The 26,892-nt window shown below is 28.4% G+C and overlaps 1 protein-coding gene across 1 annotated transcript; it reads left to right on the top strand.

Annotated features, from left to right (window-relative positions):
- The first annotated feature begins 12,406 nt into the window (after positions 1-12,406).
- LOC103310714 lies at positions 12,407-14,095 on the top strand. Its single transcript, XM_008189920.1, has 3 exons — positions 12,407-12,469; positions 13,014-13,160; positions 13,628-14,095. The coding sequence occupies exons 1-3, from the start codon at positions 12,407-12,409 to the stop codon at positions 14,093-14,095; spliced, it is 678 nt and encodes a 225-aa protein (XP_008188142.1).
- Positions 14,096-26,892: the final 12,797 nt, after the last annotated feature.

Genomic DNA, 26,892 nt, shown 5'->3' with positions numbered 1-26,892 from the left:
AAGATATTGGATCAGAAAACAGTCAATGTTCAGGTAAAATTTTAAAAATTTCAAAAATCTTGTGTACTTGTATTAGTTAAAAGAGGTCATAATCCATATTCACACTTCTAATTATTATTTATTAGTGAATCATATTTTTTATTATTACTATGTAAATTTTAGATCTAATTCCAGTGTATTTACTATTTATACCTATGTGATTTATATTTTCTCTAGTAACTTAAACATTTTACTCAGGATCGGACTGGCATATTTAGTGCATAGTAGGACCGTATGGGCCCTCTGCCCTTCTCTAAAATGTTTTATGATTTACTTATATTTAAATGTATATTGTGCATATCTGTGAACTTGCGAAGTCCATGGTGTCATATCATATTATCATAAAATAACAGTATTTAACATTAGATCACATTTTTTTTTATTAATGTAGTCATTTATAACAAATAAATTGCTGTTTTAATTGCTCACCAACAGATATAGGAAGGTGGTAGGTACATTATATCTTATATGTTATATAATTGTAATCAATTTTAGGAACATTTAAAAACATGAGTAAAATTTATAAAAAAATGTAATGAGAAAAGAAAAATTGTTATTAAGAGCTTGTATTACAAGCTGTTGATCCCAAATATAGAAAATTACTTTTTTGGAAAATGAATCAAGTTAAAATCTTTTATTCCTGGCTTGTGATCTTATTTAATCTATTATTTTGTTACCTACTTAAAGTTAGAAGTTAATCTTAGTGATTAGTAGGATTAACAATTTTGAGACCTATATCTTCCAACAACATTTCTAAAAACTATAAGTCAATAAACGAATAACAATAAACATAATTGATAATATTAGGTATGCTTGGTTTATTTTATTTTTGTATTAACTTCAAACATATAATTTCTTAACTTTTGAGTTGGCAAAATTGTCAATTATGTTTGATTGACTGGAAAACTATATTTAAATTTATAAATCAATATATTATAATTTATTTAGTACTTAAAATAATAAAAAAATGTATTTTCCATAATATGTATTATACCTAAACCCATGGGCTATTGCTAAATACACTACCTAGTAATGTGTACAATAGTCAATGTCTAAACATTAATAACTAGGTAGTTCAATTATAAATTAAGAAAATAAAATAATACCATTGAATAATTTTACTAACTAACGTATAAGTACCTATATGGATATATTTTGAGGGCCTTTTAAGCTAAAATTTACGGTAGGCCTTTTAGAGCCAGTCCGGCCCTGATTTTACTTCAGCATTAGATGGGATTGTGTGATACTTTAGATATGAATAAGTCTTCAGAATAAAAATAATATTCACCAGATATATTTTCAGTTACTACATCTATATGAACATTGATCAATTGCTGTTTACCATTAAAACATAATGTATCTTCCTTTAAATTATTTAATTTAGCTGAAAACTATGAACTTATATTTTATTTTATATTTTATATTTTAAAAACTCAGTTTTCGGTTACAGGCATAATTTAATATTTATTATAACATATATTACATACCTATAAAATGTAACCCTGTAGTTATAGAGTTATATCTAAACTGATACAAAATATTTACATAATATGAATTTATTCAATAAACAATGTTTACTTAGGTACATCTAAATTCGTTTTAACTTAGCCACATTGGATTTTTAGTATTGCTTTTATAAATATTGCTACTAAAAGATTCCAAGGAAATAAAGTTGAAGAGTTAAATTTTTGTTTAATTCGCTAGTGACATCATTCTAATTTCTATTGATATGTGAAGCTAAAGCTTAGTTTGTACTTTGTGTAAATATATTTAAAAAAATAGTAGTGTACTTAGCTTTTCACTGAGGGACGTTAACATTAAGAAAAATGAATTGTTTTGGACAATCAATACAACCATTTACAAGTTTAAATAAAATCATTTATTTTTCTTCTTTCTGACAAACCAACAATGTGAAACAAAATATTTAATAATGGCTGATAAGGATAATGTTGCTCAAGAGTAGTATTATATTTTAAGGCTAAAAAACGTAGGAATGATTTGGAACATTGTCTAAGCAAATTATATACAATTCATTATATTTAAATTGGGATTCGAGTGCGACAGAAGTGCGGTAGAAGTGATATCCAATTAGTATGGCAATATTAACAATAAACAGTTAATTAGTAGTTACCAATGTATAGCTATAATTAACTTGAGATAAACGATACTAATCTTTTAGAAAAATATTAAAGATAATAAATAATTTAAGATTTACTTAACTATGAAATTTTCTAAAAAGAATATTTTGCAAAAAGTCATTAAATTTCAAAACAAAAAGTGACTTATTCCGCAAAAAACTAATTATAAAAAAAAATGTAAAAAAAAAAAACCACCTGACTTATAAATGTTTATACCATCAATATTTTTGTTATAATCAGATTTAAAAATAGGCTATTTAAAAATTGAAAATTAAAATGTTGCTATTATAAATATATAGCAACAAGTGTCTCTAAATTAAATTTTTTTACAAAAAACCCATAGGTACATGATAACTGTTAAACATATTTCAATTATATTGAAACTGCTATAACACTGACAGCTCTAATTTAATAGGTACATAGTTAAGATATCAAAATATATTAGTGTTAACTGCAATAAATTTAACTTTTTTTTTTCCGTGGTATCTAAATCCAGAGGAGTAATCGCGTTAGCATTACTTCTCCTCCGACTCCCATCGTTCATTGATTCACAATAACATCAACAATTATGCTAGCGGCGGGACAGTCCCCCACTCGCTAAAATACACAGAGATTATAATATTACAATCAATTTAACTGTTTTATATACAAAAATATTCTTTTTTTTCTGTGAGATAACGATATGTCATATTTGCCTATGTTATTAAATTTGATTTTGGATCTCATAACGATATGCCATATTCACCTATATTATATTCAATTTAATTTTGGATCTCATAACAGTACGCCATATTCAACTATATTATTCAATTTCATTTTTAATCTTATGGCGATACACTAAATTCATTCTTGCGTATAACTTGTATTTTATAATAGATATCTGAACCCACCGCGATATGATAAACACTATACGATACCTAGTACTATTATTATATTCTGTTTTGGATTTTATATTTGGACAAATAAATTATTATTATTATGACAAATTGGAATGTTTAATATTTACCAATCAAGTATAAGTATATCGTGTATTTCAATAACTCTAAGACCTTACATAAAACCTATAACGTTCATCAATTTTAAAAATCAATATTTTTATAATATTTTTACACTAGCTTTAATTGTTTTCATTATTTTAGATTCATCATTGACCTTTGCCGATTTGAAAACAATGCCCGCATCAAATGAACTTTCCGTTTCGTCAGTCTATGAAGATTCTGAGTTGTCTTATAAGCCATCCAACCATAGTACTTCATCTGTAGATGAACACAAAAATTCTTCAAAAACTTGATGAACTTAGATACAAGTGTAAAATCGCTCGATTTCGAAATACCATCAACATCAGTACAAAGTAAAGCCGTAGATTACAACTACACAGCGCCTGTAGAAATTTCTAAAAAGATGGCCCTTTCAAATAAAAGAATTTGGGATAAAAAGGATTCATGTTTATTTTGTGAAGAACAAGTTAAAAACTTAACGTGGCACTTTGCAAGAAAACATTCTGAAGAAACAGAAGTGGGAAAATATTTAGCTCTAAAGAAAGGTTCAAAAGAGCGAAAAAATTTGGTTGACCAACTACGTAAGCGAGGTAATTTTTTTTAATAACATAAGTGGTGCGCCAAATACAGGATACGCTTCTTACTCAATTAATTGTATTAAACCGTAGACGTGCAGGTTAAGTACAACGGATGCTATTAAAAACTTATTTAAATTGCAGAAATGGAGTACCGCAAGAAGAAATAAAACTATCACTTTCTGCAGTTGAACTCGAATTAACCCAAAAAAGTTTAAAAGATTTGTAATTCGAGGTAAAAGAAATAGAGGTGTACCCATTTTATTTACACCAAAAATGCAAAAAAAATTATCAGTATTAATTCATATTCTTAAAAATTTTTGTGATAAAAAAAAATGAGTTTTTATTTGCGGTTCCGAACAACGAACAAAGTAGTCTAAGAGCTTCAGAAGTTGTTAGGAAAATGGCTAATGCTAGTGGTGCAAAAAACCCATCAGCCTTAACATCGAAAAAATTGCGCAAACAAGTAGTTACAGTTGCTCAACTCTTAAATTTTATTGATGGAGATGTTGAGCAATTAGCTAATTTTATGTGCAAAAGACATACATAAATCATTTTATAGATTGCCTGAGAGCACATTTCAAATTGCGAAGGTTAGCAAGTTTTTACTCATGGTGGAAAAGGGAGAAGCAGACCAATACAGAGGGAAAAACTTCGACGAAATAGATGTTAATGTAGATGGGCTTGTGTCAGAGGAAAGCTGCAATAGCGACACCGATTTCAGTGGTTTAGACGAGGAAGACAACAAAGAAGAAACTACTCTAAAAACAACTGACTTGGAAAATATTTCAATAGAATCAAATTCTCCACAACCGAAAATAGCACAACCACAAATATTCACACCGACCACACCTCAACCTCGAAAAACTATGAAAGAAAAATAATGAAAGAATATGCAAGGAGAAAAAATTTAACAGAGTACCATGGACAGAAGATCAAAAAACTTTAACTACTAAATACTTTCAAAAGCGTGTTCTTTTAAAAATTCCTCCGAAAAAAAATGAATGTGAAGATTTCATAAAGATAAATACTAAAACTATGACAGGTAATGTACCAATTTAATCCAAAAATATTTTAACAGATCATTAATAAATTTGCATTATATTTTTTCAGGAAAAGACTGGAAAAAAATTAAGACATTCATTTACAACATCTATAAAAAATAAACATGTTAGAATTTAACATATCAAGTAGTACGTAGCATGCATAGGTATAAAAGTAAATATTTTTAAGCTTATAGTTTAATACTGAGTAAATTGATGACAATGTGCTAAAAGGTTATATTTTATTTTATACAATTTTATTTTACTGTAAACATTTTTAGTATGTATTTTATATTTAATTTTAGTATGCATTAACATATATTTTTTATACTATTTTGATATGAATCTACATTCTAAAATCAAATTAGATTAACACTACCTATATTTGTTGTGATAATAAAGAAATTTACCTTAAGTATTTAAGAATTAAGTTGTTGAACTAAAGTATTTTATAGTTACAATATTGCATATAAATATTAATTATTTTTTTTTAAGATTATTAGGGTGAATTTGCCTGTGACCAAAATTATGGTCCAAGGAATTAAAACCTTTCATGATAAAAACTAAATTAAATAATAAATAAACTATTTAAAAATAATTTTTCATCAATACTTTGCTGCAGCATCGAATAACAAGTGAAGTTTACATACTTTAAAATTAATATATTCTGAAAAAATAACGTGGTATTTTTTAATGTTGGTGAAGTCTGCAGGTAATAGAGATAGCAATTGTGAGGTGACAGTATTTCATACTGTGTATGAAATAATTGAGGTATAAATGTCAAGTAAATCGTTTGAAATAGATACAAATCTGTTTAATTAAGTTCTGTTGGTCAAAATATTGCAAAGTTTATTTTTGTATCTTCTTAAATATAGCTTTTTTATCTTCAGTTGAATCGAAACATACTTTTTTCAATCAATAGTTGGTACATTTGGCTTTGATGAATACACATTTTTCCAAACATTCTATTTCCATTAATATTAAGTATTATTAGGAATATATTTTAAAATAAATAAATGTATGTACTTTGATTCAATGAATTAGTCATATTCAATTAAAATTCTATACATTAAAATAATATATATAATACATAGCACATAATGATAGTAGTATCTATATATTAATTATATAGGTTAAACTTTAACTTTAACTTATTGGGAAAAATGGCAAGTTTTGCTCTCAACTAACTGCATGCAATTTGGTGTATGATTCGTGCACTTAATATTTTATATGCAGGCCAACAATTTTTGTTTTACGAAGATCACAAATTACTGGACATTTTTCCGCAATTGATTTATGTGAAGTCTCATAATAACGTTTAATATTGAAAACTTTAAAAACAGCTACATTAGAAAGCGATTCCTCGCTATTTTAAATGTATAAATCAATGTTCAACTCAATTTTAACAAAATTGCTAATTACCTACTTCTTGTTATTATTATTATTGCCTATGTACCCACAATTTAAGTTAGCTAACAACGGCAACAGTGTAATGGACCTCATAACGTGTGTGTGTGTGTAAGGTATTTAAATAGTAATAATGGTAATGAATAAACATAATAAAAATATCATTTATTTCGTTGTACAGCAATGAGAATCATGAACAGATCACGCGCGCGCACACACACACTTATCATAACAAACGTAATAAATTAAGTGTACTTTATTTTTTATATATATCCTAGGTACAATATAAATTCAATTAATATTATGATTGTCTTAACATCTAGGGAGCTGAAAAATTGAATGTTTATACATGTAATATTAATTAGTGTGTATAATACTCATAGAATAAATACAATTATTATGATTATACGTGGTATATCGGAGTTATTTAATTATTTAATAATAAAAGTTATATAATTCATGAAATATTTTAGCATTTGAGTATATGATATGCTGAATTATAGAGCAACTGGACCAGTGACGTGTGTAGAACTGTAGACGCATGATCACCACATCTCTACGATATCCATATCTTTCTGATCTACTAGCAGAATAATTAAATAGTTTTAATATAATTATATTATGATAAACCTAGGACTCGGAATATGGTCCAGACCGTCCTGTGCATTATTTCAAATGCAATTATAAAATTAAACACTCTCAATTCTCTCAACAATTCTATGTTTCTCGTGCATCCTGCCATAAGTATTCCGATTTTTCTATAAATGACATTGCCATTACCCGTTTAAAGGGGTGGGGGGGGGAAGAGACCCTATCAGGGTATAATTAGTAAAATAGAGACTATTTTTATTTATTAACATATTATGTATATTTTTTTCTTAATTATTTTAATCAAAGTGCGTAAAATAACAATGTTCATTATGGACGTTTGAAATCGAATAATCACAATATTATGTAGGAAGGCGCTTATGACTTCCATTGTAAACGTAACTTACAGACAGTGTTCAGCCGATATAAACATAATTTTATCTAGATAAATATAAAGATAACTAAATTATTTATTTATCTAGATAAAGATGAAATTAATTTTTTTTAATCTAAATAAATTATCGAATAAATGGTTTTATATTGGTTTATGGCACTCTCCGTAAGCTCATAGCAATACATAATAACTTAACAGCATGTTATCGAAAATTTCGCTGGTTATCAGTAAATACTACCTATGAAAATACTATATCTGGATATCTGTGTATGAAAATCAAATAAAATATTTTTTTTTTCAAACTATCTTATACTTGTAGAATATTAGATATCGCTCTTTTATATTATTATTATAATAGTATTTAGATGAAATATAATATAAGGACAAAGATTTTACTAGGTTTTCTATAAAATACACTAGTAGAATTCTTTTTCTAGAAAATATAATATGTACTATATTATATATACTTAATATACAGTAAATAAATATAAATACTATAAATATTAGATAAAACCATCTTATACCATCATACTACACAATAAATGTGGAATATGTATATTATACCTATATTATTATTATTAATATAACCTTAAAATAAAATAAATTAAAACTTATTTCTATGTATAAACAATTTTTTTTTATTATTATTGTAAGTTAAGCATAATATATATTATTACTTTTTTTCACAAAAGCAGATTTTTTATAGTCTTTATTCAAAGTCTATAATACATCGCCCGTTACTCTTTCCTCTGAAAATTGTGGATATGGTGGGTATAACCCCATTATTATATTCGGAGACCTCAACCATTGTAACCCAAACCCGTATGTATTTCGGTAAAAATATATTAATAGTGCCACCCGAAGTACTATATATTCGTGGGCATACAATTGCCAGCCCGAATTTCGTCTCGACTTCGTTCTTCGTACGGATCCTGATGAGGTCAAAACGTTTATAAGTAGAGTAAGGATGTTGATGACCTAAAATACACACAAAAATGCCCTAAAAAAAATGCAAAAAAGCCCTAAAAAAAGTGCAAAAATGCCCTAAAAACTTCAAAAAATGACCTTAAAAATTATCTGAAATACTAATTAAGTAAGTGAAAATACTTATTTATAAATAATATTTTTTATTAGAGATATGGGTATAATAATGGGTGTAATAGTAGAAGCATTTCACAACAAAAACCCCACAATAATAATATTAAAATTATTTTTTACTAATAGTCCAAATCCAAAGTTAGATTTTAAATAAATTAAATTTGTTTCCAAATTTGGGTGTAACATTTGCCCTAAAATCTATAATTTGTGAAAAATTCCCCACATTGATTAAAAAGTACAAAAAAATGCCCTAAAAGATGAAAAAATGACTTAATAATGTTGAAAAATGACGTCAAAAAACAAAAAAAATGCATTTATAGCTAAAAATTCAAAAAATGCAAAAAAATGCATAATAAAATTAGAATATTCTGCATCAAGGGAGCATGAAACAAATTTTTAGCTAGGATAGCATTGTACGGAGTAAAGGGGAAAAAAATGCAAAAGTCATCAACATCCTAACTCTACTTATAAGGAATATTTATAATTTCTTTAATCACAGGCCTCATAAGCTATGGCAGTTGAGTTGCACCCGATGGCTGTCGTTAATAATGAAGCGTTGTGAAGTGAGTATTAGAATAGTATACGTACCACTAAAATCATATTTTAGTTTACAGATGGCACGTGGCATAAGCAATTCACAAACAATTCCTGAATCTTTAAATAATCCTGTCTAAAAAATGTACTTAGAATTTCTTGAGTTTATACTATCAATAAATGCAGATCAAATAACTAATTTTCGTACAAATTGTCGTAATTATTATGTTACACGTGCTTTTGAAATATATAAGAGCTTTCCGTTTAATTCCAGAGAAATTATTGCATTGAAACATTTGTCGTTTTTAGATCAGAAAAACTTAGAAAAACTGCCTTCATTTGGGAATGTTTTGTTATTGTAAACACTGATGATTTTATGTGTAAGTTATAGTTTATCAATATTTTTTTTTATATTTTATAGATTATTCCTAGTATTAATTCAAAAGTTCTTTATTATTCAAGTTTGAAAACTGTTCATCTATACACATTAAATCCGTAAAAAACGTACTGGTGGTTGGTGACTCCATATTCCAAAGCAGAATATATTTTTTAATATTTTGATACATAAAAATCGAATTTGGGGCGAGTAGTTTATGAGTTATTAATATTCAAAGTATACATATATGGGCGGAGTAGAGTGGTACGGGGTTACCCCGCGAAATGTTTGTCCACTTCTCCGCTCATCTAAACTTTTAATATTTATAACTCATAAACTACTCGCCCCAAATTCGATTTTCATGTATCAAAATATTAAGAAATATATTCTGCTTTGGAATATAAAATTAAAACCCTATGTTGTCAATCAAAAAAGTAAAACACTTGAAAAATTACAAGGATAAAAATATTTAAAAATATAATTTTTTAAGAAAAACGTTGTTTTATAAGCGACTTGAAAGTATGTAAAAAAATTTACACTTTTTGAAATAATGAGTGTTGTTTGATAAAAGAATCATCTGGTATATATTATATGGAGCACATATTTTCCTTCTCACTTTAACAGGCTTAGGACTGTCTGCATCAAACAGGCGTGATTAAAAATAAATGTGAGTGTTTGTTAAATAAATCTAAATAATTAAATAATTAAAATAAAATAAAATAATAATAAATAAAAAATAATGAATAAGAAATTATAAATAAAGATAAATTGTCACAATATTGATGAGGTGATACAAAATTATTATACTTAGTTTAAATTTTACTTTATTTAATGAATATTTGATTTAAAATGTTTAGTTATAGAAAAGCGTTATTATTTTTTTAAGTTCAAATTTAATAATTAGTTTAGACTTCAACATTGAATTAATATTAATATTATGTTTATAATATTATAATTTGTTTTATTTCTCAGATAATTTCCTACGTAGTAGTAAGAATAATAATTATTTTAATGTGATTAATATTTTTAATCAATAGTTTTAATTTAAATGATTTTTAATAAGATTAATTCTAAATTTTTTTATTTTTTTTATATTTATTTTATCAGTACCTAATTAAGTACTTAAGTAGTACTTAATAAGTAATTAGATATTTGGCAAAAATAAATCGTTCTTTTTATGATTCAGAATTAGATTCCGGCTTTAATATTGAATTAATTTTATCTTTTATTTTTATAAGAATATTACTAAGTTAAATATTTTTGGTTTTAATAATGCATAATATTTTTATTTTAATATTAATTGTTTTTAGTTATTTGATTAAGTGAATTTTTAACACGTTTTCGTTATGATAAATTAATACATTTAATTTGAAAATTAATTTTACCTTTTATATCATAATATTAACTTAACTTAACTTAACTAAGTGCTGATGACCGGGACGCTTTCCATGACTTGACCTTCTTAATCGTTAGATGTTCGGTTTTTTTTGTCATTCAACCAAAACATCTTTCCTAATGTTTTGGCGTTTCTTTTCAACTGTCCGATCCCGAAATCTGTTGCTGAATAACTATCAGTTTTCACCTGTCGTGCTATCTCCTCCGCCCGGTCGTCAATCAATGATAACTGTATTTTCGGTATAAGTTCGTCACACTTCACCGGTGGAAATGGTAGACCTATTGAATTGTTCTCGTGTGATTTCGATTTCGTGAAATCAGCATAGCTAGGTGGTATAAAGTCTATACCGATGTCAAGCATCCGACTTTGATTTTCAAATGCACTACTTGTCATAATTTCTAACATTTTGACATTCAACAGTGACTACCTCTGATGGATGGCAACCTCAGACGTCCCAACACGATAATTGGTCGCTGCCACATCACTTGAATTTGTAGTGCATCTGCACATGTGGCTCTAGTAGTCTCGTCGTGGTATGCAGCAGCTGTCTCGATTTGCTTGGGGATCATATTTCCAGACAACTGCACTATCTCGCCAGGTGCTCCGCCCTCACGACTCTGGTAACGAATGCCCTGTAACTTAATATTATGATTAACGCCATCGAAAATCTTTTCAACCTCTTTTCCAGTATTCGATACGAAAAACTTTGTACTGTTGCAACCAGTGTTGTGTTTTATCTAGATAAATTATCTTGATAGGTATATTTTTATCTTTTATCTTATACAGATAAATGGGAAATATGTTATCTAAGCTATTATCTAAGATAAATAATTAAAATATCTAGATAAATTTATCTAGATAAAATTTAATTTTTAAATATTTATATTATAAATTAGGTATTTTATATTTTCCGATTACAAAATAGTAAATTTATATTTAAACATTATAATTTATAATTTATAAATATATCTAAATATATTTTTCATTCTTAAATTATTAGATATTTCATGTTCATATTTTAAATGTTCTTAGTAATAACTAATAAACGTTTCGGGTTAACTACGTGTCTACCCGGTCTACGTATCAGCGTCGTATTCGCCGACTGTCAACAGGATACCCGCATTCTGCAATTAAATGTTGAAACTATCACAAAATAAAATTATTTTTGATTAATTTATTAATAAGTATGTGTGAGTGTGGTACTGCGGTTCTATATGCGTAAAATATTGAATTAGAATTTCGAAGAAATTGGAACTCGGATAACAATAGATTTCATTTCGCCCGTCTGGCCGTCTATTCCATAGCACACGTACGCACATGCACAAGTCAACTAAAGCATTATCGAAAAATATTTTTGTTCACTCGCGTCAATGAATAATGCTAAGTCTAAATGCATGATATACCCAATCGTTTAGAGCCCTTTGTTTATTTTATACTGTTAACAATCTTTATCATAGGTTCTATAATTAGGTTTACATGGAATTTATTTCGGTATACCATTGACCAATCAGAAATACAGTAGGTACTTAATATAATATTTTAACCAAACTCAGAAACACAGTTACACACTATTAGTTAGTCACTACTCCCCAGTACATTATTACGCTAACACCGCATAATTCAAATAACCGATTGTTGTTTGTTTTTCACAATATGGACGAATTTGTAATTTCTAAATCTAACTCCACTACGAATAAAAAGCAAAAGCTTCAAACGCAATCTGATGAACTCGAAACATCGAATGAAAACAGTATAAAAAATACCAATTGCTATATTGTGTCATTAAAGATGATGATAAAAATATATCGGCCCAGTGCCAAATGTGTAGAAAAGTTATTCAAGGACAGAAAGGATCTACTGGAAATTTTCTTAGCCACATCAAGGTATCTATTAATATTATTTAATAAATAAGGAATTTTGAATTTTTGAATCATGAACATTGGTTAAATAGTGTAGTACTTACCCATTAATTTTAAATATGGAGAGAATTTATAAAGATAAACTTGTAGGTAGGTACTTAAAAGTTACTATTAATTAGGTACCTAATTTATCTATCTGTTTACAAAATACCTACTAAAAAATATTCCATTTTGATTAATTATAATATTATTATGATGATAGGTTACTTATTGGCTATTATATTATAGCTACCTACATATTTGGTTCTCATTCCAATTTTTTTTTTTTTTTGACTGACCAAGGTACCTAATATTTATATTATTATAATATTATCTATAATGTAGGTACCTGAGCTACAGCCTAAAGATAATATTATAATAATATGTTCTACATAATAATGTCAATAATATTTGAAATCCCTAAATGTGTTATCCCAAAGTGTACCAAAGTGTACCTATGTTTAAGTACCTATTATTCATCAGTGTTGTGTTTCTAAAATGTTAACCTAAATTGATGTATATTTTATAGTATAAACATCCAGGGAGTCTTTCAAAAGTAAAGGCAGCAAAATATAGTTCCAAATTCAAAAAGTCAACAAATGATTCAACATTGCCTTCTGTGAACACACAATCAAAATTATCGTTTGGACAGTCAACTACAATTTCAAAATCTAAAGTAAGTACTTATCCTGGTTAACTCCTATCACAAAAAACATGGAATATGTATATTATATATCTTTGGCGTTTAGTATAATTAATGTCTTAAGTCAAAAACTACTAGTGTTTAGGAAGATTAAACAAAACATTGAAAAATCATTTAAAATCATAGACAATAGTACCATCTCGGCTGATAATTAATTTAATTTAATATTCATTGTACCAACTTTTATGTTAACTATTAAATAGAACTTTAAAATCAATTCTTCATTATTTTTAAGTGACTTAAGAAGATAATTGGATTTTTATTTTATATGACTTACGTTATTAGGGCATGCATTTAAAAACTATTACTAAACTTGACTTAAAAATACTTTATACTTATACAACTATATAAGTAAAGAAAATAAAACCTACCTAAAAGTACTATAACTTAAAGAATATTATTTTTATGTTGATAATAATAGTTTTTTGATTTTGTTTTAGGTGACTAATCTGGTTTTTGAATATATAGTTGAAGAAATGCGACCCATGGTAACCTGTGAAAAACCAGCTTTTCGGCGTTTAATCAAGGGCCTATCTGGAATCACAGAAAATATTGCTCTTCCTGATAGACAAGTGATGTTAAAAAAGTTAAAACTTGAATATTTGTCATATAGTTCTATGTTAACTAAACTTATTTCTGAGCATAACTTTATATGTACTACTGCCGATATTTGGAGCTGTAACAACAAAAGTTATTTAGGCATGACATGTCATTTTATTAACGAAAATACTTATAGTAGATCATCTTACGTTCTAGGATGTAGACGTATAAAAGGTAGTCATACTTATGATAATATTGCTGAGATTATTAACGAAATTACTCAAACCTATAAAATTAATAACTCTAAAATCTCGCACACCGTTACTGACAATGCTAGTAACTTCGGAAAAGCATTTAGAATATTTTAATCTCAAACTATGGTTCCAACACATTCAAATTCTTCAAAATATGATCTAGAAAAAAATTGGTTTGGAAGCGGTGATTCATGTTCTGATAATTCAGATGACGAGGTTGAAGTTGAAATCATCACAATGGATTCAATACTTACTTCTGAAAATTATAGCAATGAATATAGTTTACCAGAACACATGACATGCACTGCTCATACACTGAATCTAATAGCAACTGTAGATACTTCGAAAATGTCCAACTTGTCTTATATCAAAATCTCAACTGCAACTTTCAAAAAGCTAAATTCTTTTTGGAATCTACTAAGTAGGAGCACTGTTGCTTCTGATAAAGTAGAAGATGTATGCAATTGTAAATTCCCAGTTCCAATAATAACTAGATGGAATTCTATGTTCTTTGCTGCTAAGAAAGTAGTTTCTCATAAAGATAAACTATTATCTATATTTGATGATTTGAAATTAAGTAAACTTACGTTAATCGAATGGTCCTTTTTAGAGGAATATTGTTGTGTAATGGAACCATTAGCTGTATCTCTTGATAAACTACAGGGGGACAAAACATGTTTTTTGGGTTATGTTATTCCCACAATAATTGCATTGAGATTGAAGTTACTTAATTTAACAAGTTTAGTGTACTGTAGGCCATTATCATTATTGATAGTTATAAGTTTAGAAAAAAGATTTCCATTTGTATTTAATCTTGAACATGTCAAAAGCAAAGCTTATATATTGTCATCATTAAGTCATCCAAAATTTAAATTGAATTGTATTCCCGTTAGATTTATGTCAGTTTGTAAAAAATTATTTTTATCTGAATGCAATTTATCAATAAACAATTTAGATTCAAACTCTGAAGGCTTAGAAACAGTTGGCAATGATGATGATTTTTATAATATTCTTAATGAAAATAACTATGAACCGTCTACTTCTGCATCATCAAATATTGCTAATGTGCAAGCTTTGTTTTACCTAGATTCAAAAGAAAAAGAACTGAATATTTTAAACTCTTATCCTATTGTAAAACATATATTTCTTAAATATAATACCACATTACCATCGTCCGCTCCTGTGGAACGCTTATTTAGTTGTGGGTCTCAAATTTTAATTCCCAGGCGTAACACACTGAGCGATAAAACATTTGAAATGCATCTATGTTGTAGATGTTTCCTTTTAAATAATAATGAACCACAACAATAATTTTTCTATTATTTGATATTATTCTTGTATTATAATAAGTTTATAATTTGGTTTGTTCAAATTTACAGTTATTTTTTATTTTTTTTTGTTATGTACTTTGAAACATTATTACTTATTATTATATTCAATATATATTAATATATTATATTATTATAAGTTTATAATTTGGTTTGTTCAAATTAACAGTTATTTTTTATTTTTTTTGTTAAGTACTTTCAAACATTACTACCTATCATTATGTTAAAACTAAAAAAATAAATGATAAAGTGCATTATCAAAGTGTTTATTTAATAATTTCCTATCACTTATTAGTTATTAAATATTGTTACCGGAATTTTAAATACTGAATATTTATGTAAATATCATTATTATTATTTATTTCTATTAAAAAAGAAACAATACATTTGATTTGTATTTCAATTTATTTTAATTATGTTCATTAGGTAAAACATAAATTAATTATTAAAAAATATAATATATGTAGGTATAAAGTAAATTTCAAGTCGAAATAATATTTTGAAGTTTTGTTTTTTGACATCAAATTTTATGGTGTTTTGAAAATTGCCCTTTACTTAATTACTTTAAAAAAAAAAAAAATACTTTTTGAAATAACATTTAATTGACTTATAAAGTTACATAATTCACAACTGTTATGAAATCTAGATGTGTTACATAATATTATGAATTATATAATATACTTTATTCACCTTAGGTTTGTAATAAATAGGTAGATAGGTACATATTAAAAAAAAAATTTTATCTTTTTTTTTATCTGGATAAAAAATGATGATTTTTTATCTTTATCTAGATAATTAAATTATTATGTATCTTTTATCTTCATCTAAATAACTATTCAAGCAAAAATCTTTTATCTTTATCTGGATATTTAAAAAATGATCTTTATACAACACTGGTTGCAACATTGGACTCTTTTTTTCAACATGTAATACCGTTCCATGTGCTCCGTTATTTTAACATCCAACACTAATGTTGCTAACGTCCAACTAACGTAACACCTATCATCATGGTTACATTCCGGCAGTTCGTTTAATTTAGCGTACCTTTCTTGATCTAGTTCATTAATAAACGCGAACCGTTCACAATTCCGGCTGTATCTTTCGTCTTTTTTTTGCTGTTGCTGCTGTTCCGTCATCAAATGTTTTTGTACAGTTGATGTTCCAACAAGTGTCTATGGGTTCCAATCTATTTACCGTGACAGTATCGATCTCAAACGGTGGTTCTACTAGTAATCTAAAAGTAGCTACTGGTCCAGAATAACAAATTTTACGGTAAATGAAAGAAACAGGATTTAATTCAGCTTCTCGTAGATACTTAGCTTCCTGTTTCCCATACGTGGTACTTTGACAATCTATGAATGTAAACTGAATAACATTGTAAAGTATTTCGTGTTAAATACCCTAATCCTTTAACGGGTAATAGTTCTTTCAGTATCTTCTAGTATATCAAACCATTGTCGAAATATTTTTACATCAAATGTATATTCTTAACTACGAGAAATATCTACAATATATCTTTTTTCCAATTTTAAAATTGTTTAATATTTTTTTTTTCGATATAGGTAGACAAACTTGTGATGAATCTTGTGTTACTTCTTCATGTCTTAGATTCAAACAGAAAAGTTTTTATAAATTTGTTGCTCAAAATAATGTACCAGAAATGCCTATCCAATGCGCCGCGTTACCATAAGATTCCGCGGTTAAACCACAACAAAATAATATCATTATTGTATATATTGTTGAATATTGATTATACTTGAATAATTAACATTACTTAAATACCTTGTATGTACGAAAATATCTGCCGTTGCATGTGTACATGTTTCATGACTAATTTAAATATTTTCAGGGTTTAGGTATTTTTCAACTATGTATTTATTTAAGCTACATACGTCTATAGGACATATAATGCGTTGTCAACGTTAAGTGTGTCATTAAAATAATTTTAAAAATGATTAAATCATTCATGAATTACAACCAAGTACCGACGAAATAAACGTTTAATTTAAATCATAAGCAATATATTATAATGTATAAGACAATTTTTTTACAATAGTGTAGATCTATTCAAAACACTTAAATTAACTGAATAAACGTATATTGTTGAATATCAGAAATATATACTACATATGATTATTTACAGTACGGTGTATGTTTTTTCAAAATACCACAATCCACGAAATTGTCCGTATATTATTGATTTTTTTAACTAATTTATACTAATTAACATTAAACTAATTACCATTACTTAAATACCTTTTATGTACGAAAATATCTACTGACTCGTATATATACATGTTGCATGTGTACATGTATCGTGACTAATTTAAACATTTTCAGGGTTAAAGTATTTTTCAACAAAGTATAATATACTGGGTGATTCTTTTATCAAACAATTCATTATTTCAAAAAGTGTAAAATTTTTTGAAAATATTTTTTTCCATAGTTTCAAGTCGCTTATAAAACAACATTTTTCTTCAAAAATAAATTTTTTTATCCTTATAATTTTTTAAGTTTTTTACTTTTTTGAATGACAACATAGGGTTTTAATTTTATATTCCAAAGCAAAATATTTTTCTTAGTATTTTGATACATAAAAATCGTATTTGGGGCAATTAGTTTATGAGTTATAAATGTTCAAAGTTTAGTTGAGCGGAGTGGAGTGGTGCGGGGTTACCTCGCGAAATGTTTGTCCACTTCACCGCTCATCTAAACTTTGAATATTTATAACTCATATACTACTCACCCAAAATTCGATTTTCATGTATCAAATACTATGAAAAATATTCTGCTTTGGAATATAAAATTAAAACCCTATGTTGTCATTCAAAAAAGTAAGAAACTTAAAAAATTATAAGGATAAAAAATATTTAAAAATATAGTTTTTTAAGAAAAACGTTGTTTTATAAGCGAATTGACACTATGTAAAAAAATATTTTCAAAAAAATTTACACTTTTTGAAATAATGAGCGTTCAATGATAAAAGAATCACCTGTATTAGGTAAATTTATTATATTAAAAGAAATACCCTGTATGTTACCCCAAACATTCAGGTTTAATTTACTAAAATTTATCCTAACCATCTTACGTTCCGGTACATCGTATGTACTTCTAATTGTGTTTATACAATGTTGAAAATTATTATTATGTAGATTTTTAATTATAATAAGAGCCTGGAATATTATTTCAAATTATTAAAATGTTAAAAGTTGACTTTGGGATTTTTATTAGTACTTAGTTAAAAATTGATTCGGTAATTTATGTTAAAATATGTGGATGGTTTGAGAAATATAACGCGTTGTTTTTAGTTTTGGCCAGGGCTTCACCACCCCAAAATATTAACCCATATGTATGACACTAATGCATTTTCGTAAAGCTTGTGGTATTGTGTTACAGCAGATAGTCGTTCACAGTCTTGGTTATGAGAACCCAGCTGATGTAACACGACAACAAGTTGAAAAATATATTACAACATTAAAAAAAGAATTTTCAGCTATAAGTAGTATAAAAAGGGGGGTTCTAGTGTCGCATCCCCACATCCCCACATCCCACATCCCACATATGTATACACCATATTATTGTACTCGTCTCAGGCCAAATCATATGAATTATGAATATTTTACATGACGTGAGATGAAATTAACGGAATTACGGTATATCTTCCAAACTGAATTATACCTTCAACACCCCACCCTGATAAATTGGATCATTCTCACTTATATGAGATCATTATACCACCTTTCACCCCAAAATAATTTTATTCATACCCCTAAAATCATTATTAATTTAAATCACATCGTATTCAACTGACATGATATCAGCATCTATATTTTAATTAATATTATCTCTGTTTTAATACTTCGCAAATAAGCACAAACAGTTCTATTCTTTGTTCTATTCTCCAAATATTATATTATGGTATGATACATTTTTTTTATTCAGTCAATGAAATATTACATATCGTTTTAAAAAAATCGTCGGAAGAGAAATTAGAAGCAACATGTGGTGTAAATTGCACTATATCGAACATGTGCAAGCAATGCAGGATAAAAAAGGGTAACTTCTGTAAAAATTATCATTTAGTTAATAGTTCAAAGTGGTTTGAAATTATAAGTCGTAAATTTGGTAAATGTAAAATAGTATGGTTAGTAGATGATATTGCAACATATTCAGGGTTTGATTTTGAAGTGTTACTACGCGGGTTGTATGAGAAAGTGTACAGGATTATTTGCGATAGTGGACATGATTTCTGGTAGAAGAAAATTACTAGAAAAAGCATAACACACAACAAGCCGACTGTAAGTGACAATTATTGGAATAATTTCATTTATATGATATTAGAATTAAAAGTGAAGAAAATAATATTAATATTACAATAAATAAGTATGATCTACCTATAAAAACAAATAAAATTGTCCGCAAAAATGTATTTTTAGATTCCTTAGGTATACATTATAACAAATTAACTATTCTGGAAAATCACCGCAATATCAATTTCGGGTCAAGTACAGATGAAATTTGGTAGAATCTACTTTCTGGAGGGCAGCCGTCGGAAATGGATTGGGGTGATGACGGAGATGAAGAAGAGCTTAACCGTTATATGGATACGTATGAATGTTGTACCTAGTGATGCGACAAGAGAATATTCTTTTGCAAATTATTACCGGGTAATTTTCTTTTTAAATTTTATATTGTCACTGTGAATGGTGATGTGATTATATTTGAAGGCTATTAACACTGGTGTCAGTCGTGAACTCGTGGCAGAACTGTATCAAATATAGTCGTACAGACCATAGATAATAGAAGATAGCGTAATTTACTTCAATAATTTTACCTCATTAATTTCATAATTATTAAAAAACATTGCACAAGTTATTTTTAAATTTTTTTTTTTTTGGTTTACTATAAAAATGTATTGAATTAAGTATTATTCTAGTTATCTAATCTAGACTTGGGTAGTATTCCAAATACAGTATTCGGAATACTGTATTCGAATTACTTTTTAAGTATTCCGAATACTTTTTAAATTCTTTTTTTTTAATGTATTCAATACGGTATTTTGATCAACCCGCTGCTCCGATTGTTCAGCCACCACGAGCAAGTGTTATTCAGTTTGCGCCCGGTATTGCCCGACCTATTCGGCAAAATATTCAGATTGCACCACATATTTTCGTCCCCGATATCCCGGCTGATAGATCAAACACATTATATGAGGACGAGATATGTATGACGGTTATGGATACATTCGAAAATCAAGATTTGGCAGACGATAATACAGGTTAGTTTTTTAAAAATATATGTGAAATATAGATTATATAAATTCTATATATTTTTTTTTATTTTAAACTTATCAAGTGGTTAGATTTAATTTTTTCAACGCGTGATTATATTATATAAATTCTATATTTTTTTTTATTTTAAACTTATCAAGTGGTCTGTGAAGCGATCAATGGTATAATAGTTGGAGTATTCCGGCATTGTATCGATCAATTCACTTGTCGCATCCTATGGGGTAATAGTTGGAGTATTCCGGCATTGCACCGGTTGTCAGTCCGTTTGGTAGATTTAATTTTTCAACGCGATTTTTATTATATGTCAACATTTTTTCTAACTTCGTAGTTATACCAGTAGATTTTTTTTCTATTTTTTAAGATTGTTATACAACTAAGGGTATTCACGGTAAACGCGTCTCTACAGCCAACACAGTGTCAGCTGCTAAGGCAAAGAAGGTGCGTATAAACTTGGTGCAGTCCCACGGGTTCAAAGAAATATCATCATCGATGGGTAGGATAATTGTTTGGCATTATTCCAGAAATATTATTGACAATATTCAAAATTATATGGAATTTCTCCACTTTCTAAAGCCCGATCAAATGGAATTATTGAAAATACGTGTGCTACAAGGTCCAATTAAATTTAATTAAAAACTTGAGGCTACGTATAGCCGCCCAAACGTACCCAATTCGTCGGAGAATAGGGCTTTTAAAACATCGGCAGTTGAAATTTTTATGGAGTCGGATATTGCGGGTATTATAGAGAGAGCGTTTATGAAGATAATAGAAGAAGAGGAAACATATACGAGTAGAGGAAGTGGATTTACAATGAATACTTTAGACGGGCTGTTGCTGAGTGTGTATAAATATACACCAATGGGTGGTTCATCATACATAAAACTACCAGCGTTTATTGATGGCAAACGGGGCACCATCAACCCTCAAAACAGTGATCAGCAATGTTTTAAGTGGTCGATTCTCGCTAGACACGTGTCGGGGGCGGCGGGCGGTATGTCGTGTTGGTGAAAATTACACGCGACACGAGGAAAAATATAATTTTGAGGGCATTTCCTTCCCGACACCTTTGTCGGATATCGAACAATTTGAAAAAAACAATAAAATGGTGTCTGTAAATTTTTACGGACTTGAAAAAAAGTTCCAGCCGCCTCGTAAGTACCCGACGTATAATGTGTACCCACTGCGCGTGGTGAATGAGGAGAAGGTCACCCATTTCGATCTGTTGCTGGTGGCAGACGACAACGGGTCGCATTATACATATATATCAAATTTTTCACGGCTTTTACGTGCACAAAAAACAGGGCATAAGGATAGGGTCGTTTTTTGTAAACGTTGTTTTACCAGTTTTGATAATAGACTGCGCAAATACAAATTAAGTGGGCAGTCAGCGTTGAAGCAACACATTAAGATTTGTGGGGGACATAAACCTATCTTACCTGAGATGCCGAAGGAGGGGGAGTGTGCTGAATTCAAAGCGTGGAGAAACACTCAAAGAAACCCCCTTGTAATTTACGCTGATTTTGAGGCGATCTTGGTGAAAACGGAGGAGAAGAGAGGTGGGAGTAAAACAGTTATTCAGAACCATGAAGCGATGAGTTACGGGGTTTTAGTGAAGGCGAGCGAGGACGTGCCGGCAGAGTTATTGCTTCAACACGAGATACCGGCGGGGCCGGTAATCTACAGAGGCAGTGAAAACAGGAATGACGTGGCGAAACATTTTGTGGAGACGATAGTTGAGGTGGCCCGGAAAATCGAAGGTCTAATGAAGACGAATATTCCATTAATCATGACCGAGGACGAAGAAAAAACACACCAAGAGTGTAGTGTGCGTAACTTATGCAATTGAATATTAGCCGGGGGCGATAAGGTTAGGGATCATGATCATTTTACAGGCAAATTTAGGCAGACATTGTGCTCGAGGTGTAACTTTGAATTACAACAGACTAAATTTGTCCCCGTTTTTTTTTCATAATCTCTCAAACTACGACTCGCACTTCATAATATCTGAACTTGGTTATGAAACCCAGGTTATCAATGTTATACCGAACAGTGAAGAAAAATTTATATCTTTCTCGAAATATATAAGTAGTACCTTCGGTGTTCGGTTTATCGACACGTTCAGGTTTATGGCGTCGAGTTTGTCGTCCCTGGCTGAAAATTTGGTTAAACCCGAACATGAGAACTTCCGTGAGACAGCTAAACATTTTGTCGCCGGAGATATGCCGCTCGTGACTCGAAAGGGGGAGTACCCGTACGAGTACACGGATAGTTGGGGGCGGCTGGAGGACTATCAGGACTGTAAATATATATATATATATTTTTTTTTAATTTTCTCATATTTAAACTTTAAACTTTACAGGTAATAATCTGGGCTATGAGTGAGTACATGTCATACGGGGACTTCAACTGGGCTGAATCCAACTTGAATGGATTGAGTGAGATGTCACCAACGTCAGATAAGGGTCGAGTATCCGAAGTCGATGTATCATACCCACAACACTTGCACGATCATCATAACGACCTGCCTTTCCTAGCGCAAAATGGTATACCACCAGGCTCGAAGGTAAAAAAATTGATGGCAACGTTTCAACAGAAGAGGAATTATATTATACATTATAGGAATCTCCAGCAGGAAATTGAAAATGGGTTGATAGTTGATAAAGTTAATATTTTAATTTTAAAAGCTTTTAATGAGATTTATACATTTTTTCTTATTTTATAGGTGCATAGAGTTTTAGAGTTCAGTCAGTCTGCATGGTTGGCAGATTACATTAACTTAAACACTGAAATGAGGAAGAAGGCAATGAATGACTTTGAGAAAAACTTCTTCAAATTAATGAATAACGCTATATTTGGTATGTTACTTTATTTATTGAATTTAACTATTTTACTAACAGTTTTTTTTATTTTCTAGGGAAGACTATGCAATCGAAGAGGAAGGAGATGAAGATGGAGTTGGTGTCATGTGATAGGAGGTTGCAAAAACTTATAAACAAGTGTACGTTCAAACACTGTACCAATTATAATGAAAACCTAAACGCTGTCGCTTTGGAGAATAAAATTATTAGATTCGATAAACCTATATATATTGGTAAATATACTTTTTACCACTTTTATCATACATTTATTAACATATTTTATTATTTTCCAGGATTTGCAGATCTGGACATATCAAAAACAATGATGTATGACTTTCATTACAATGTAATGAAGAAACACTATGGCCCTAGATTAACTCTTATGTATACTGACACAGGTAAATATACTAAAACTAATCCCCTGTATATAATATATTAATATCATTATTTTTCCAGATTCATTAGTATATCGCATTCAGACGGATGATTTTTATGTAGACTTGGCGGCTAACAGTAGCTTGTTGGACCGTATGGACACCGCAAGGGTATCAGGTCTCATGTGGTTAAAAACCACATGACATTGGAAGATCATAGAAAGTGTTTGTTTGGGGAAGAAGGAGTAGAGTTATACAGAGATAATGTTTCAATTAGGTCGTTTAACCACCAACTTGTAACGCTAAAAACTAAGAAATTGACATACAACAGCTACGATGATAAGAGGGTGGTGCTAGAAGATAAATTAAATACACTAGCCCATGGTCATTATAGTATAGAGTAAGTTATTACAAACATATATATTTAAATTATTTTACTAACATTTTCTCTTAATTTTACAGGGAAGATGATATAGGCCAGAACTTGAGGAAGATGAAGGGAACTGGAACAAGGAAGAGAAAGGATTAATGAGAGGCCTTCTACATTACATAACCTGATTTTATATATTGTATATTTTTTTTTTTTTGTTAATTAGTTTTATTGTAAATATTAAACGTTATATAGTTTGTTATATATTGTAAATATTATCATGTTATATAATTATGCTTGAGATAGATTAATGTATATACTTTTGTAAATGCAACACATTCAATTGAAATTATTGTAAATAATATGTATGTTTTATTAGTTTTAAGTTAGATTAGTATATTTCATGTATATACTTTTGTAAACACATCACATAAAATTGAAATTATTGTAAATAATATGTATGTTTTATTAGTTTTAAGTTAGATTAGGGTATAAACTTGTCAAAAAGTATAGGACAGTTGTTGGGGTTCAAAAATCGTATATATACCGCTAATATCAATCATGAATCTGATACGTTGGTCAATATTACCAATACAAACTGTATATAATATATCGATACAAACCTAGTTATTGGTTAATTGGTCAACGGTAAGCAGTGTCATACAATACACGAATTTTATCCGAATGTACCTCCAAGCTATAAAATAATAAAGATACCAACACATTTGGTTTTTTACTCACTTAATTAATTCTACATCTATAACACATAAAAATATAATTTTAAAAATCAGGACTACGAGTTGATCGATCTACGAGGTGAACCAGTATCAATACGATTGTTAATTCAAGACTCGTGATATAAAATGGGTCTTCAATTTTACAATATAAATAGACCTGTATATGAAAAACCCCTTAGTCGTGTCAAAAACACTAACAAGGTAACAACTCCGAAGAAGAAAAAATATTTGAGACGAAATCAGACTAGACATAGCCTAACACCCGACAATTTGGATTTTCTACTCTCGATAAACGTTATTTAATATGGACGACACATATTTAAATGTCACGGCTGGATACACCGACGAATGTAAAATAACTCAAATTGACTATTATTCATTTTTAACGTATTCGACATCAGCTCCTTCCAACAATGATGAGGTGCGTATTGCTTTAAATAACACAGAGTCTTATACTCATAGTCTATCAAAATTATAAAATCAATATTACAGCCTTGTATTCCTAAAAAAGGGAGTTATTGTTTCTATCTTTTATTTTTATCATTAAATTAAATTATAACAAATATCTAATCATAAGATAAGAAAACATCCAAGTGAAAAGAGAAGCTATCCTAAGTTAAAATCATAATTTATTATCAAATTAATCATATTATTAATAAATAAATAGTATTCTTGTGAAAAAATATAAATGCACCATAATATATCTGAACGCGTATATAACCCCTGATTATTTTTGTTATTATTTAAGTGGGAGGTATTAGGTACAGAATTTTTTTAAAAGAGATTTCAATTTTATAGTATAAAGTAAAAAAAATATTCATTATAGTGTTAATTTAGCCATATAATGTCATCAATAATTATAAATAGATAGTCATAGAGAAATAATTTGATTTAGTTTTTGTTTGATAAATATTAACATATTATATAAGTATTTATCTCGATTCCAAAAGGATAAATGGACATTATCTTGACTAAAGTAACTATTGCCTACATTAGTTAAATTTAAAAATAATAATTTTCTTGGCTCACCTCTCACATTTGAAAATTGTCTACAATTCTGTTAAAATATGTGTTATACCAATATAATATAATCGCAATTTACAAACACTAAATAGTGCTATTTAAATATGTTAATACAATTTAATTGTAAATACATAATTAGTGCCTATTAATTTTAAATTATATAATATAATATTGTATCATATTATCATCATCTAATATTTTAATGTATACATCAATATATTGTACTTAATACCTTTTATGTTATATTACTGATTTATCGTAATTATTCAAAATTGTCCACTTTATTGCATATAATACAGGTACTACTATAGGTACTAGTATCCATATAAACATTATTTGTAACAGTTGCAGTAATACTTGGACAAAGCTTATTTTTTATGAAATATGTTTACAATTATAATTCACTACATAAGATGGAACTTGCATGCCATAATAGCTGTTCCACGTATACACACATTTTAAAACACTCAGAACTTACAGAACGCTATGTCTTGCCAGTGGTTCTTTTAGTGTACAGACTTGTCAATTTTGAACTATAGGATCAAAAACATATCGTCAAATTATAATTCATGAAACCAAAAATACATTACATTGGTTATACGTGAATGTATTACCTTCATACAAAAAAATGAGATCTATCAATTGCTCATTGTAAATTAACTTTTGTATCTACAAGTACTCTTGTCCAAGTAAATACATAGTTTTCTATTAGTTTATACTAACAATAGTAGCCAGTAGGTACCTGTACCACAGTTAAAAATGGACATTCAAAACAAATGAAATATAAATTAATATTTTGTGTTTTCATACATTTTTATTTCATATCAGGTAGGTACATGATAATTATATGATAAAATATTATTATTTCTTACTGATTCTAATATATGACAATTGATTTAAAATTATATCAGCAATGTTATACATGCAAAA

The sequence above is a fragment of the Acyrthosiphon pisum genome, chromosome X (assembly GCF_005508785.2).
Source record: "Acyrthosiphon pisum isolate AL4f chromosome X, pea_aphid_22Mar2018_4r6ur, whole genome shotgun sequence".
In the NCBI taxonomy this organism is placed as follows: Eukaryota; Metazoa; Arthropoda; class Insecta; order Hemiptera; family Aphididae; genus Acyrthosiphon; species Acyrthosiphon pisum.
Note: the sequence above shows the minus strand (reverse complement) of the source record. Positions and strands in the feature narration are given on the sequence as shown.